This window comes from Melanotaenia boesemani, chromosome 6 (genome assembly GCF_017639745.1).
Source record: "Melanotaenia boesemani isolate fMelBoe1 chromosome 6, fMelBoe1.pri, whole genome shotgun sequence".
Taxonomy (NCBI): domain Eukaryota; kingdom Metazoa; phylum Chordata; class Actinopteri; order Atheriniformes; family Melanotaeniidae; genus Melanotaenia; species Melanotaenia boesemani.
In genome coordinates, this window is record NC_055687.1 from 15,817,989 (window position 1) to 15,835,441 (window position 17,453).

Consider the following 17,453-nt stretch of genomic DNA (forward strand, 5'->3'; position numbering starts at 1 on the left):
AGCACCACAGCCATTGCAGCAAAGTCTGTCTTCACAACTCTGTCAGCTTATAAATGTATTTTCTAACTGAGATGGATTGATTGTTAAAAAAATCATTGGTTTCTTTTAAATTTTGGTTAATGCATTTCCCTGGAAGCTGCTTCTTTTACCCAAGTGTGTCGGTGGCTTCAGTGTAACCTGTTTCTGCAAACATATCAGTAACTTAAATAACAGTGAGTGGAACTTAAAAGCATTTAATGTGGTCTCTCAGCTGGCAACACCATTGGGAAAATTTTTTATTCCTTTTGTTTTCCCCTGTTGTGTAATTTTTTGCTGCTTTATTTGTATTAGCTTTTAAAACACATTTGTGTTTCTATTAAGACCTTAAACATTCCTAAAAATTTGTCAGGCTGTCATCCAGCATTTGACTTAAATTGTTTTGGGGTTTTTTTTTTATTCTTGCTCTTTGCATGATTTCAAGCTGTTTCATCATTACATATAGTTGCAGAATTTTGGATATCTCATTTAAATCTAGTATGTATACACCTCAATTTATACACATAAATTGACAGGATGATTTAAGCCTCTGTGCCATTTCAAATAGAAATGAACAACAAAATGTTCCCTACTAAGCTTTATTATTTTACTATGTAAAACTTAAAGCATTCTGACATTTTTTTAGAAGGTTATATTCTTGTCTGTCAGTCTTGGAGCAGAATTGAGCAAAAATCATAGTGGGCTAATTTTCTTTAAGGTTGGTAAAGAGAGTAAGAAGTTGTTAACCTGACATGTTTGCACTGTGAGCACTGTGCTGCCATGTTCACCACAATAGACATGAATATACTTCTTTATGTTGTTTTTGTTTTCTCAACTGTCCCTTTTGGGTCAGGCAGTTGTTTCCTTTGTAACTATTTTCTCAAAGGTGAGGAAATAGTTATATGACTGTAAAATAATACATGGTAACTGTTTTACATGTTCTGCAGCTGTGGCTCACAGTTCCTCTCATCTAAACTTAAACCATAAAAGTATAAAATACCTGTAACTATGAAAAAGGTTTGAGGATGTTTAGAAGGTGAAATTGGCATTAAGTGGCCTTGTTATGAGTAGCTCTTAGCTCTCACCAAGATTCCTCCCTAATTCTCCAAATTGAGAACATTCTGACTTTCCTACTGCAGATAAGAAACTGACAATGACATAAGTATTTCACAAAAACTTGAAAAAAAAAATCCCTTTAGTTCTTATGAGGAAAATTACCACCTTACCGGCTCATGAAGAAATGAGGAGGGAGATTGGTGAGAATCATGTAAGGATGTCATGGTAAGAGTATCACTGAAATTTCCTGTGGAGGCAAAGCTGGTCATGCATTTGCCATCCTGCAAGGAGAAATGTGAAGTTGAGGACTACCTCAAGTTCAAAATGCTTACTGCCGTGGTCTGGGTTTAATTCCAACCTCAGACCCTTTGTTGTTAGTCAACCTTAGTCCCCGCTCTAATGTTTTCACTAGTTTTTCATCAAAAGAATCTGAATATGAGAAATTCAGGGTTATTTGATGAATTATGTGAGAAAAATGTAGAGTATTGAAATGTCACTTTTATGTCCATGGAGACATGTTAAATAGAAGAAAATACAACTTAAATAACACTTTTATGGACTTCTTTTTGACAGAAAAACACATACCATCTCGTAGCCTTCATCATGGTCCTCATAAAACATCCAAAAATCATCATACTGGAACATTAATTTACACTGCCTGCTGCCTCCAGAAAATTATTATGGTTGTTGCCGACCAGACTGTCAAGTCACAGTGTTCAGTGTGTACAGATTAAATAAACAATATAAAATATATCAGTAAGTCAGAATCAGAAGTGCTGGTATTCAGCCTTTGTTGTCTACCTGGCTTGCTCTTTCTCTCTTCCCACTTTTCATACAGAAGGTTTTCAGTGACACAATAACGCAAACAAATTACTAATGAAATGTCTGCAATTCTGAGGTACCTTCATATTAAAGGTTAGCCAAGATTGTTTTTATAGAAAATGTTCATGAAGAGATAAGATTCCTGAACCACTTAACAAAGCCCAGTTATTCATAGCAAATGACCCGATGTCATATTCCTTTGTAAATGAGTCAACTATGGATGAAGGGAAAATGGCTTTTGAGCACTATGACTATTCAGCAGATTATTAGAGAAGCTTTTCACCTAAGATGAGAGCTCTGTAAAACCTATTAAGTGGTGCACTCATTTTTTTTGGATCTTTTCATAAATGGTCATTCATTATGTTTTATCATCCAGCCATAAATCCCCTTTCTACTCCAGAAGGTACATTTAACTAAATTTGTCCTCCATGGTGGCCATTTTGCTGACTGTCCAACTGCTTTAAAGCTGTTAGTGTTTTTTTTTTTTTTTTAGGTCCACTGAGCTTGTAGTGTGTCACACTCACTGACTGTAAAGAAAAGGTTAGCTTCTTTCAGAACAAGCAAGCTATCTGTCAGTACGGGTCAGATGTTTTTGTCTTTTTCTGCCTGTGTGCACTGGCTTATTTTGCTAGTAAGCATCTTTGGTCACACTGATTAGTGAGCTGTCATGTGGAGCAGAGAAAGCAGCCCCAACCTGATTTAAAAAACACAATAGTCTGTGGATGCGAGCATGTAAGATATATTCTCAGCATCTTGCATTCCCTTTTCATTGCATTCAGTTATTCATGTGAGCCCATAAGTGTGAGTATGTATGGGATGCAAGTACAGTAAGCAGCCTCAGGGGTGATGGGAACCATGATAGCGTTGTAACAGAAATTGAGTCGAGACATGTGTTCCATAGGGGAACCGGCCCTTTAATGCCTATTGGCCAATCAGACAGGGGATGCTGGGAGCACGCCGTCCTTGGGAACGACCTTGCAGGGGGGCTGAGGGATGGAGAGAGCACTGAGGGAAGAGCAAAGGAAAGAAGACAAGGAGCTGGTACAGAAAGTACAAGGAAGAAGTCTGAAGCAGCAAGCAAAAGAGAATTCTTCTCTACCACAAAAGCAATTTACTCCAATATGAAACAAACAGATGCAAAAGTAAGAAAATTCAGACAGCAGACAGATGAATGAGAGATAGATAGTTAAGGACAGTAAGAGGATTAAAAGTTCAGCTGTGTAGTTCTGCCAAACTCCACCTCTCTGTCTCTTTCTCTCCTCCTCTGTGACACACATGCAGACATCACCCTATCCAGATTAAATTCACAGCATGTCACACTCCTGCATTGCATAAGAAGTTCTCTGAAAGGGATGAAAGACAGGAAGAAGAATAAGGCTCAAAATTAGAGGTGGCATTAATATGTGCAAAAATGTGGTTGGAGCTGGATAAGAGAGGTTTGCACGAGGTTACAGTCAGGAAATGGTTGGCTTAATATAGCTTAAATACTAGAAATGGGTAGAAACAGAGCACCTCAAAAAACCATAATAGCACTTTGGAAGCTCACTTTTTCATTAGTTTAATCCTTTCATAAACATAAAAGAGGACACATTTTGATGTTTTAATGTATGATTTCTTAGCCTGGACCAAAATACTCTACTAATAATTCCAAGAAACACTATCCCCATAGGTTGGTAGGATTTACTAATAGTGGTAGAGGAGTGGATATTCTAATGGTGTATTCATTCAGTCAGCTGCTCTCAAGGTATTCAAGCTTCCTCCATATGTGGTGTCAGCAGCAGGGACACCAGCACTGTGGACCCATCAGAAGTGCTTGCTTGTGACTGGCCCTGTTTTGTTCTACATGATAGATTGAGCGTGTGCAAACCTTTCCAAAAGGAAAATTATATAAAGGAATTAAGAGTAAGGGGATACATCTTCTTTCAACGTCAGTGTAGTAATTTGCATTTTTTTAATAATATGAATATTTTAGTCCCACAACTGCAATCTCCACCACATGCTGTAAAATTTGGCTCAATGGTTTTTGCTAAAACTCTCCAACTAAGAAAAAAATTGCAATGAGATTTATGGCAAAAGCAGAGGAGGAGGAATAAGACTACAGTGTATCTTAATATGTTGGTGCATGTGCATGTCAGCATATTTATGCCAGAACCACGTGACCCAGTTTGTGTGTGTCAGTGGGGGTCTGCTACAGCTGTGCCCAATGAGTCACTATGATGGAGTGCTAGCACAACACTATGCTAGTTAGGCAACCTCAGCAATGTTTTCATTATCTCTGCACCCACTCACCTCAGATATACGCTCCACCCTGCCCCATGGTCCCCTATCTTGTGGACCACTTGTGCATACATACGTGCAACTAAAAGTTAAAGATCGGAGAATAAAAGGGCTGTAGTCTGCATGCTAATTTTAGTAGTTCATTTGTCTTTTGGGCGTGTGTTAAGTGCAGATTGTGTGTATGTGTGTGTCTCTATATCTTCTGCCCCCTAGGCCCGTCCACTGGATATGCGTTTGTGCCCTTATCTTGAACACTGTTCTGGCAGAAAGAGGCTGCTGTGTGCTCATTACTGACTCTCACAGACACTGTTCCCTGTGAGAGTCCCCTGGTGGAAGTGTGTATGTGACTTGGTAATTGGTTCTTTACTGGCTAAGGGTTTGTTCCCTTTGAGTGGATTCACAAGTACAGTTACAGGCTGTAGAGTCATGTTATCTGTATGACAGTGAATGTTAGGGACGGAGGCACTCATTATTTGACAGATAGAACGAGCAATGAGTTGATTGGTTATGTGAATGATGGCTGTCAGGGTCACATTGATGAACTGGCCGGAAAGGTGAGATTTGTTTCAGTCCAAATCACTTCACTCATTCGTCACATTTGCTACACATATTAACAGTTGTGCAGTTTTTAAGTAAATAATAATATACTATAGATATTTCTTAGGGAAGAATATATGAAAAGAAAGAACAAAAGAAAGAACACTTTTTTAAGTGGGAGGTTTTTCAGATCAGAGGATAAAAAATATGTCCTAAAAGTCTTAAGGGTAAAAACAACTTCAGGTAAATGGCACATGACATATTACACACTGTGATTATCAATTTGGTAAAACACAAGCAGTATGTGACAAAACTAAGTACACAGCTACTGCTTCCACACAAATTAAGAAGGTAATTAGCAGTCAGGTGCTGCTAATTCACTGTACTTGATTAATTGATAACAATCAAGTTTGAGCTCCTCTATAATACAATAATACTCCTCTATATTAATCTTTAGCTCTTTACTGATCTGGAGCTTCAGGGGTGTGTTAACACAATGCCTGGGAGGAAATACATCAGCAATGATCTCATAGGAGCAAGGCCATTTACAAATAAGCTGAAGTTGAACAGTAAGAAAGATTATTTAATAGTGGAAAACATTCAGAGATCTTCCTAGGAGGAAAACACACACACATCAGCATGACTTAAGTTTTCAAAGTTGAATCTGAAAAAGACACAAGACCTCTGGAACAATGCATTTTAAACTGATTAAGAACAAAGTGGAAATGTTATGCTATGATATATACCTGTAGCACCAAGTCTGGTGAAAATCAGAGTATATCAACTCAAACAAATCATATTAGTTGTTAATCACTATGGTAAAGGGGTGGCAATTTGGACTTGTTCTGCAGCCACTGGACCTTGGTACCAGAACCTATTTGAAATGCTATTGAGGGACTTGTGGATAGATAAATTACTCCAAACCTCAATGAACTGAAGTAACAAGTAAAGAGGACAAAATTCACACACAATGAAGAGCAAATGGTTGATTTTTACTTCCTGATAAGCAAAACCTAATAATTAAAAGAAGATGCACTTTTTTCATGACTCTGTGTATCTAAGACTAAATTAGAGCAACCATAGTGCTACATAGCACTCTCTGGCTAGAGAGAAGAATGGGATGATTCATACAAACTACATTAAAGACTCCTTTTAGATCCTCCTCTAAAGAACATTGAACAATGGTTCATTCATCACCTCATGGCTGGACTACTATGGTGAACTATCGGTTTAGATACTTTCCAGGTGTTTGCTGCTTGCTGCTTGGTTACTGATGAAAACACCTCAACCACCAATTTCCCTAGCAAACTAGGCTTGGTATATGCTGCCAGGGGCGGAGTTTGCAGTTCAGTGTACAGTACTGTATCTTACAGCAGTTGGCAGTGAAACCATGTCTAGATCAAGCTATCTGTTTATGTAATGCAGCCTTTTTTAAGATTACTTTTTGAGCACCACCTTAATTAACTGATTAAATCATGTGTCAGATCTGAAACTACACTGTATCTTCATTTAGCCCTGAGGTGCAAAGTTCACACAGAATTATTCAGTCACTTGTAACAGGATGAGGCAACGACAGCCATGTAAAAATGTAACAAAAAACACAGGTGCTCAGTCTGGAAAATTGCTTGGGTTTGCACTTTTTCTTCCTTGTACTGTTAGGCTATGTCACCCTATCTTGCGTCCTCCACAGTTTTTGTTTCTCTCCATCTCATTTCTTGCACAACTTCTCCCCTTTCGCCTATTCCATCTTTCTCCTTAAATCACCTAATATGAAGTTTAAATATAGCTATAACACACTGGTTCCTTTATCTTCCTAGATATCTGTGTCTTATAATTGCATTTTCATATAGAGCAACTTGAGTAGAAAAGTGTGCATGTATGTGAACAGATAATGTGATGAGGAAAATGGAGATAGAAATGGAAGGAAGAAACCATCAAGTCTCCAGGGTCATTCAGCTGGGTTGACCCTAATGGCTGGTTTGTTAATTCCCTGTCTTCTGAGCTATCCCATGATGCTTTGAGAAAGGATAACTCCCAAGGTTATGCATGCACATACATGCCTGCAAAAAAAAAAAAAAAAAGCACACAATGCACCAACAAATAAGGAGGAGTGTCTTCCCTGACAAAGCCTGAAGGATTGTCACATTTCCATTTAAACTGCTATGTTATTACATTAAATCACAAGTCATTCTCATTCTCAAAAGAGCAAGGTTAGAAGATGGGCAGAGAGCATTGTGGGTGAACTTCGAACATTAAATATCCAGATACTTTCATTGGTTAGATTAGCTGAATGTTTAAATATAATGGCTGTCATTCTTACACTCGCAAATTGTGCTTGTGGATTTCAGTGATAAATTCAAACGCTGGCAAGCTGTGTACATGAGGATTATGGAAGACTATAAGCATGGACTGCAAGCTTGATCAAATTGAAACAAACATCTGGACACATCCTGGTATGCTAACAACCGGATGCACACACACACACACACACACACACACACACACACACACACACACACACCTCATTAACCTGAGTAGCTCTAGAGTGAGTTATGATTCATTAGATTACGCCACGTGTAAGCTACCACATGTTAACACATCACGCAAGTAAATCAAGACCTGTTTCTTTTGACTGAATGCTGGTTTGATTCATTCATCACTGTGTGAAAGCATGCAGTCCTCCAACTGTTCTCTTTCAGTCTGTGTGTGTGCTTCTGCATGAGACGGCAAGTTTGTATGCATGCCCAGAAATGTGATTGTCGACTGAATAAAATTAGAGATGATAACAGGGAGGGAGTTTGGATGAGTACCCTAGAGGCACTCAGAAGCTCAAATGTTTTGTCAGCACTGGAGGAATAAAACATCTTGCAGTGGTGTGTTGACTTTGACTGGTTCATTTTACTCATTTCCTCACTTAAACAGATCCAACAGAGCAAATCAACCCAGGTTAAAGAGGATGTCTGCTTCTTTGTTGGGTTATTGCCACTGAAAGAAGTCCTGCCAATCTATTGATGCCATTTTATTTAAATGAACAGCGATTGTGGATCTATGAAATATAATAAGTTTGGAAGCTGTTTCGTATCTGGATCAAGTGTTTTTTTCTCAACATTTTCTGATTATACTGCACATATGAACTTAGCACAAAAAGTAATACATTTATTTGTTTGGTGGATTACTTATTTGTTGTAACAATGCTTCTTGGCAGTAAAGTTTGTACCACTGGAAAGCGTCTGTACCTTTTAAATGGGGCTACATTTGTAAGGAAAATGCATTTGTGGGATGAGCAGAAGAGTTGAGTGTGGGCTGTGTCCATGAAAAACTTGCCAAATCTTTTCTGTTTAAACCAATCTTCTTCTGCTATTGGCGGCCATGACTGCCCTCTAATCGTCAGGCCTGTTTGCACTGGTGTTGGCCACATGTGCACTGGAGGAAGTGTGATGGTGTGGGATGCCGTTTCCTTCACTGGTAAATCTAGACTTATCATCATTGGAGGCAATGTCAGTGCATAGAGATATAAAATAAGATTCTGCAATCTAGAGGTGATCCCATATCGCCACAGCCTGGGACTGAACTCTATACTCTATGAAGACAATATTTGGTCTCACAATCTCAAGAATTTGCAACATGAAATGATGAAATGGCCTGCCTGCAGTCCTGATTTCAACCCCACTGTATATTTATGGAATCAGCTTGGGCCAGTTGTTATGGCTGTGTATAGTTGTTCCACATGCTACTAAGACCTGTATTAAAATAATTAATTAGATGTAAACTGCTAATGTGTCTTTCATTGCCATTGTATTTTACTTCAAGATGTGGCCCATGTTAAAAGGCAAACATACAGGCTTTCTAGTAGTTTAAGATTTATTGACAAGCAGCATTGTTACAAAAACAGTAATAATCTACCAAACACAAATAATTTCTTATTTTTTGTGGTAAGTTTATTTTTTCTATTAAAAAAATAAATGAAAAACTGTTAATATAGAAAAAATATGTTTCACATATGATCTGCTGCATTATAAGGGGCCTAATAAAATAAAAATAATAATGTATATCTGTAAAATAATTACAAAATGACAGCAATATTTGGGGCGTGTGATAAATAGTTTGAAAGTTCTTTTAAAACAAAGCTAGTCAATAAAACATCTGAATGTGTCACCAGTGTCATAACTCAGCCTTAATACTCAAAGAGCAGTGAATAATTTATTAACGTTTAATAAAGCCATCAGTCTTAAGAATTTTTTAGAAAGATTGTCTGATGGTAATGTGGTATTTCTATTTTTTCTTGTATCTATGCTACCACTCACTGTGGCTAATGCTTTAATCACTACCTCTTTTGACTGATGCTAAATCAGTATAACCTGAGCTGCATTTATGGCATCAAGTAGTGTGTGGGAGGTTTTTGCACATGGTTGATTACCATCATTATACAAAATTAACTCTGCATGTGTAAAAATGGCTACAATTCAATTATCCTGCTGAATGAAGCACATTTCTGCTCTGCTGTAACATCCAAACTCTATGATGACTAAAAGTAACAAAACCATTCTGTCTTTCTGCCTTTTCTTGTTCAGGTGAAGCACCTGCTTACAAGGCAAAGGGAACATGCACATCTGTGCCTGACGTCCTACTGCCTGCATCAGCAGTGGAGGCCAAAAGGCAGTGATTGGTGGAGAAAGGACACAAAACCCTTTTTTGATTGGACCAAAGCTGAGACTCAGCATAATCTGACTGGAGTAAGATAACTCTCATGTTGCTGGGCTTGTATAAAATTACCACTAGTTCTGTTAACACAAGCATAGAAAATACAGAAAATGAAAGAGGAAGGTGAGAATGAGAGGTACAGGACACTGCAGATCAGTGAGTTATGTGTTATGTAACAGCTACTTATCTGAGTCTACTTCACTGCTATCCCCACGCACAGGTAATACTTCAACACAGGAGGATGTTATTCTGTCCACGTCAACTGCTCAGTGCTGATTTTAACCCATTAAGTGTTCATGATTAAGAATGGCACAATTTATGGAGAAGCCAAAGGAACCAAGATCACTCCGGAAGACATTTAGAGGACATGTTGGACATTACATCCTCTTTAATGCAAAAATGTCAAGACACTTGCAGGGAGTCATTCAGCTAGTATAGAGGAATGATGCAACCTGAGCTGACAGCATTAAATATTAAACATAATTTTAAACCAACTGACCTCACGACTTCCCAGGGAATTAAATATCACACACAAACATGCACTCAAAGCAACACACATACAAACACAACTGCTATTCACCTACATAAGGTGAATGCTTGAACAATTCTGTCCTTAACTTGGATTTCACTTTCTACACCTAGTACATGTAAATTTCTCAGCATTCTAATTTTAATAATAACACCACAAAACCACAAGCCCAAAAAACCGGAAATGTTGTGTCAGATAAAGATAAGAGCAGAAGCAATAATCAATAACCCTACAATTAACTAGATAGAAGTCCACATTGATAATGGATTGCATTTCTTTGGTGGGGGACAATGCCACATGTACTCATGCACCCATAAAACGTAATAGATACTGACTTTTAATCTGAAAGCGAGTCACAAGTCAGGTATTCCCTATCCCTTTTAGACCAGAGGATAAGGTGTCCATTTCCTGTAGGAATTCATAATTTAGCTTTGTCAGACCAAAAGAGACAGTCTTCAGCCTGCCTCAATCAATTTCACTGAGCAGTTAATCAGGTTTTTTGTTTTTGTTTTGTTTTTTGTATGTTTGAGCTGAATCTTCATTTGTGGATAAAAACTATTATTATTTCTATAACAGAATTGTGCCTGTTTTATGCTGTCTTCGAGTCTGATATCTTTTCTCCAGTTACAGGTCTGCCAAACCCTTTTTTCCTCCCCCCCAAAGAATTTTCTTCAGGTACAATATGCTGAAAATGTTTATCTTTTTTTTCTTTGCATTTGAGAGACAAATAAATTATCTGTTGATATTATGTTAATATTGTGTTAACAATATTGCATTGGTGTCTGTGCTAAACTTAACATTCAACACTGTTATCCCACAAGCAGAGGTATAATACACAAGCTTTGCTAATTTAGTCTGATACATTTTTTATGTCCACTTTATCTAATTTAGGGTCACAGGGTCCTATCACTGCTGTCACTGGGGAAGATCAAGACAGAAACAAACAAAACTGCCATGCTCATGCTCACTCATAGGGTCACTTTCACACCAGATAACATGTGGGAGGAAGCTGGCACATCCGGAGAGAACCTTCACATGCATGGGGAGAACATGAAACTCCACACAGCCAAAGTTCAAACCAGGAACATTCTTGCTGTGAGGTGACAGAGCTAATATCACCCCACCGTCCAGCTGGTTTAATAGCAAATCACGTAATTTTATCAACATAGAATGAAGTTCCATCATTTAGAAGTATTTAAACAGTTTAGTTTATCTGTTGATGCCACAGTGTGTTAATTACGTTTTTCTGATGGAAGTTAGCACTATGGCTACACAGCAAAAAAACTTCTTAGTTTCAACCTCCTTTCTGTGTGAAGTTTGGAGGTTCTCACTTTGGTTCTCTCTGGGTACTCCATCTTCCTCCCCCAGTCTAAAAACATGCATGTTAGATTAATTGATGTTTCTAAATTCTCCCCTTGGAGTGAATGATTGTTTCTCTGCTTTGGCACTGTGATGGATTAGCAACCTGTCCAGGGTGTACCCTGCCTCTCTCCTGATAGCAGATGGGCTCCAGCCCCCCCCCCCCGAGACCCTGTTTGGATGGATGGATGGGTGGATGGATGGATGGATGGATTGATGGATGGATGGATGGATGGATGTTTTGACCGAAATAGCTTTGATAAAAATGTAGCTGTCACAGAATTTTAATTTAATACAATAGAAGCCATAGTTGTCACATTTAGTGGACTTTTTTTCCTCTCTGATGCAGTGCAGAACAGAAACTTGTGCCAGCTGGATAGTTTGGTCTCTTAACATTGCTGCACCTACCGTACTCAGATATGAGACAGATATTAATAAACCCACTTGACTCTGAATTTAAATGTGTTAATATCCACTGTTGATATTAAGTTAAAAAAAAACTTTCTTCATAACACAAACTTGCCACAGATTGTTTATATTACACCACATTTTACAACATGAAAATGATCATTCCCCCTGAGATTAATAAAAACACATTGAAGCATGTTTTATGTTTTCAGTTTGATATTTAACTGTCTAGTTCAGAAATTCAGAGCTTACATTTTCAAAGTGAGAACACTGGGTAACAAGTAACTCAAATTTGAACAAATCTGATCTGATCCAGGCCTCCCCCAGCTGTCCACTGGCCTTGCCTGCCCTCCACCTTCAACTCCTTTATAATCCCCCCCAAAGCTGTCGCCACTTCCTCTTTCACAGCCCATGCCCCTCATCCACTCCACACTATCAGTGAGTCCCTTTTTCCATTGCCCTCCAGACTCACATGACCTCCCAACTGTGCAGGCGTCTCGACAGCGTCACTCACCATGGTGCTGCTGTTCGTGCCTCCCTCGTCCTCTTGCTCGCCTTTCACACAGTGCGTCCTTCTGGCCTCGTGTTACAGAATCAGTCCCGATGGGAAATGAACGCAAAAGAAACAGAATAAAATGAATAGAAATGAGAGGAAGTGACAAGCTTTTCATGATTTTAGAAAATATAATCCTCTTGAACAAGTTTTCATAGCATTTATTCATTGTTATTATTTTTGTTAATAGCAACCTGGAAAGACCCACACTGACTCCAAGGGGGTTCAGTCCAGTGTTTATCCTCTTATAGACGGTTTTAGGTTCAGACCAACTTGCAAGAACCTCTGCAACACTCAAACTAATGTGTTTATTTTCTTTTCAGAGAATCTAATCCCATTTTGCCAAATTACAGTTTAAAAACATAACTGACAGCTTTAATCTGCACTTATTTCCATTTCTTAAAATACATATTCAGTGTGTTCTAATCCACATGAAGCCTGTATTTATAAATATGCGTGTCTTTACTCACCACCCAAGCAATCAGCATACAGCCAAACATGCTCATCATTGTCATACACATGATGAGTCTGGGCAGAGTTTGTCCATCAAGTCAAGTTGGTGATGACTTAAAATGAAGGCTCAATGCTCACTATAGTTTAAAGTTGCCATACATTTGTTTAATTGGCAGACAAGGTCACTCGATAAATCCCTCCTTAGCCACTTTACTGCAAGTCAATTCAGTCGTTTCTTCCTTCCCCCATCTTTTCTGCCTACCGCAATTCTCTCAATCCCTCTCTTCTGTCTCTATTTTTAACCAGCTTAGCACCACTGAAGGCATGAGAGGTTTATTCTCTGCCTTCTTCCTCACTTGTTACCTGGCTGTCGATTCACAAAGTCTGGTAATCCTATAATGGAGCAATTACTAAGAACGCTTGCAGTTTTCATAGTAATAATGCAGTGAAGTCTGGAAGCCATTTCTCTTCAAAAATGTGTTAATTATGGTTCTATTCAACTCTATTTGAACCACAGAAATACTTGGAGGCAATTCCCTGAATATATTTCCACATCAAGAACCTCGTTGATAGACTGAGTTTTCCCACTACAGTAAGTTGCTTAATCAATAAACACAGAGACATTAGAAAGAGTTACAACTCCATTTAAATTCCAAGATCATATTTATTGATCCAGATCTTTGTGGAGATGGTAGAGCATTACAGCTAAGCTAAATTTAGAATAGTTAGAGTTGCAGCCATAGAAATAAAATTTAACTAGAGTGAAAAACAAAATCAGTGTCTATTTTGTTCTTTTTTTCCTTCTTCATTGAGTTGACCTTGGTTTTGTTTTCAGTGGCCTTCAAGTGTAAAATACCATATGTCAGCAATAAACCCATTAGACATTCAGTAGTTCTTAGGATCTTGTTGTACCTGTGTGACCATAATACAGGCAGGGGACAGATTGCAGAGTCATGGAGTGCAGCTAGTCAGAACTCACCTTCATCTGCAGCAGAACAGGCTAATCTGCAACAGTCCTGGCTCATTCAGGACACAGCTACACACTGTGCCAGTTAATACTGTACAGATAAGCTGCAAGGCACGAATGGTTCATACATGTGAGTCAGTGGTGCAGGAGATGTGTTTAATCCTTAAATTCTCTATCTATAAGAAAGCACATTGGGATCCTTTGGTGCAGTTTCAGTGCCTGAAATGAATCAGGCAGAACTAAAAATGCTTCTCTTCTTGTGCTCCTGTACAGGACTGGGCGAAATGCAGCTTAAGATAAAAAGAGATGAGTCAGAACAGAGGAGGGAAAGCTTAGAACAAGTGCCTGCCGCGGTATCAGGTGAGCTGCTGCAGTCCTCACATGGGAATCTGTTGGTAATTCAGCTTCAACGCACCCTACGCTCCCCGATCAATAACTGATACATGGCACAAAGTGACAATATTACCTAGCTGAAGCACACCGCCTTTTAATTGGCGTTTTCTATATTAGATGTTTAAAAGGTGAAAGCATGACTCGTTCAGATGTGTTGGCTCACTCAAGCCACACTGCCACCATGTGGTGAAATAGTGGAACAACAACTGAGGAGAAAATATCAGTTGCTGCAATGAGAGGGGAAAAAAAACTCACAAATGCAAGACGTTAAACGATTTTATTCAGATCACAATTTACATGTTTATTGAATCAACAATAATCCCTTTAAAAAAGTCAGAATGAAAAATATAATTAAAAAACGCTTTAGAAAATATTTCTGAGAGACTAGTTAAATAAAATAAACTTCTGGTTGGCACCAATACACTAAAAAGTCATTTTTAAGGTCATTATAGAGGATAATTCTAAGTACTATCAACATGTTAAACCCATGATAGACAGACATATCATTATACTAGCAGGTTCTGTGTCAACCCCTCTTTGAACTCTATAAAGAACAATTTAATCCTCCACTAGAGATGAATTCCAACAGATTTCATGGTTATAATCCAGATTTAATTTAATCCATCTGAGCACACAAGCAGACAAAGCAAATAATACAAAAGATAGGTACAAAAGTTAAGTTTAAAAGTAACAGATATCCTTCAAAACCCAGAACCGTGGCTTTTATTCAACAATGGCTTTAATGATGAATATAAATATGTAAGAAAAAAAAAGAAGATAACATACAAAAACAAAAAAAAAACAAACAAAAAAAAAAAAACAAGCCTTAGGTCAGTTTAAAGTTCAATCATTTTCTCCTTTTTTCCAAACGATTGAAAGTGAAAGCTATTGAATTGAAACACTCATTATACCAAAAGGAGTGTTGCTCTGACTGTTAAACCCTCTTCACTGCAGTTTAAAAACCTCATGTTGTCACGGTCTGGGCTCTCGTCTTGGTGCCGCCTGATTAACTGCAGCTAATAGCTTCTCCACAGGGCACCTGTTTCACACTGACTTCATGCCAGCTGGGTTTGGGAACCAACAATATGAAGAAGATGTAACTAGACTAAGATAACATATTACCCATGTATTGCTTTTCACCTAACCAAAACCATGTCAATAAGCCTTATGTGTAACAATAACATAAAAACAACTCAGTGTCAACATCTATTTTCTGATTTTACATTCAGATAGTGTTGATTGAGCATTTCACATTTAAAACATCCATATTTCAACCATTTAAAACAATTATTTCATTAGTATATAACACAGGCTGTGTGCTGGTGCATATACAGTATATTAGCAACATTTTCCATCTTGCTGGCTCAAACAAATCAAAGCAAGACACAACTGGACCTGATTATTTCATAGTCAAGGTTACTGGCAATTGGAAAACTCACATTCAGGAATAAAATCTTTACCTTACTAAGCTCTTATTCTAAAAAAAAAAAAAAAAAAAAAAAAAAAAAAACAGAGAGAGAGAGCTAAATTCACCCAATCATATGCACATACACATACATTAATGTGTCTGACATTTCTCACACAATCATGGCGGATGACACAAAGCTGTCCTCGCGGTTGATGGAGGGGCCCTGGTAATAGCCCCCGTAGTCACTGGTCATATTATGATGCAGGTGCTCACTGTTGCTGGGATCATGCTGGTCAGGGGGTGAATCAGAGTAGTAGTACCCAGCCTTGAGTGCCTCCTTATCATAATCATCACCTTCGTCCTCATGGTAGCCATCAAGGTCCTGCCAACAACAAGTAAATGTAAATTCTGAACATTCACATTTCCCTTTAGGCCAGTTTATTTTCACATTAATGCAAAGTCTGTCAGTGATGTTTGATTTTACTAATTTACTCATTTTAATAATTTAACAAAATTTTCATTTATAAAATTTTGTTTAATAATTTTACTATTTTTTTTTTTCTAATCTCAAATTTACTGCTGACAAAGCAGCAACTAAAAGCATATTATGCCTAAATATCAGGCTAATCCGATGCACTGTGTAAATTTACTCAACATCAAACATGGCCTTGAAAATCTGGACAATTTCAGTTATTGGGATGAGATTCTAAAATCATTATTATCATGATGTGTTTAGGATGACTTTCCTGTTTTAAAGGCGATCCTTTTTGCTGCTCAGCTGTTTTACAGACTGTTGACAGTTTGCTTCCAGCATTAAACTGAATCACTTCTTTCACCTACCAGTGAAACATCCCCCTGTGTCATTGACTGCAACAAAAGCGTAACGCAGGATCAATCATCTTCACACTTAACAGCTGAGGAGGTTAACTTTCCATGAAATTCTGCACAATTTTTGCTCTTGCTGCAAAAAAGTCCTGAGTCAACTTCATCTGCCCACAAAATGAATGAAGCTTTCTTTTAGCTTTAGTGAATTTAGTGGTAAAGATGTAGGAAAGGTTTCTTCTGATGCTTCTTTCATCAAGGTCTTATTTGTGTAGCTGTGGCTGTAGTGGACCACCTCTCCACGGTCTTCTAAATCGTTTGCAGTCAAACTGGGCTTTTGATTTACCTCTACAAGTTGTTCTCTGAATTTTTTTTTAATTTCATGTAAAGACATTGAACAAATTGAGAAAAAAAGAAAAAACAATTAAGCGCATGGACAAACAAGGTGAATACAAATAACAGAGTGATGTGTGCATGTTATGGGAATGCAGCTCTACTCAGAGTCCAGATGCTAATATACCAGTATGAAATGCAAGGTTACTAGTGATGATGAGTGTGGTGATTACTGATATTCTGCAATGCAAAGTTCTGTGACAAAGCAATGCAGGACTCAACTTGGTGTTCACTGTTCTTGTGATATTCCTGTGTCATTTCTTTAACATGTTACAATGACTTGAAAAAAAACTTAATATCTAGCAGCTTATTGCTTCTTTGTGAGCATCAGTTCATTTTAACAAAGTATTCAAAGTGCCAGGCAATCGGTTAAAGGAGCTCATAAGTGCTAATTATTTCTAAAATTTAAATAAAAATTTGCATCACATGGCCTTTCCTGATAATTATTGTGAATAAACTACAGTCATAACAAGCTGATTAAAGTCTGAGGCCTTGGTAAGATTTATGTGAGAGCTCAAATCTCTTGGGCAACCAACACTATGGCTCCTATCCCTCAAAACAATTTGTGTGAGACAGAAAAACCCATCATCCTGCTAAAAGCAGAACAGCCAAAACATATGATAAATAAAGCACGCTGCGCTGGAGACGATTGGTGTGACATGATGGGATTTTGATAGAATCACTCGATCATAAAAGCTTGGTGTGTGTTCTCCGAGTTAGAAGAAACTTAATGAAGACTGTACAACTGAGTTACAGTGAT

The 17,453-nt window shown here is 38.0% G+C and overlaps 1 protein-coding gene across 1 annotated transcript in view; it reads right to left on the reverse strand.

The window, feature by feature from the left end:
* Positions 1-14,328: 14,328 nt before the first annotated feature.
* The window catches only part of si:ch73-22o12.1 (poliovirus receptor), an 86,371-nt gene continuing 83,246 nt past the window's right edge, over positions 14,329-17,453 (reverse strand). Inside the window, exon 10 of the mRNA XM_041986800.1 lies at positions 14,329-15,860. Coding sequence (XP_041842734.1) covers positions 15,648-15,860 — 213 coding nt within the window. The 3' untranslated portion in view covers positions 14,329-15,647. The remainder of the gene's footprint in view (positions 15,861-17,453) is intronic.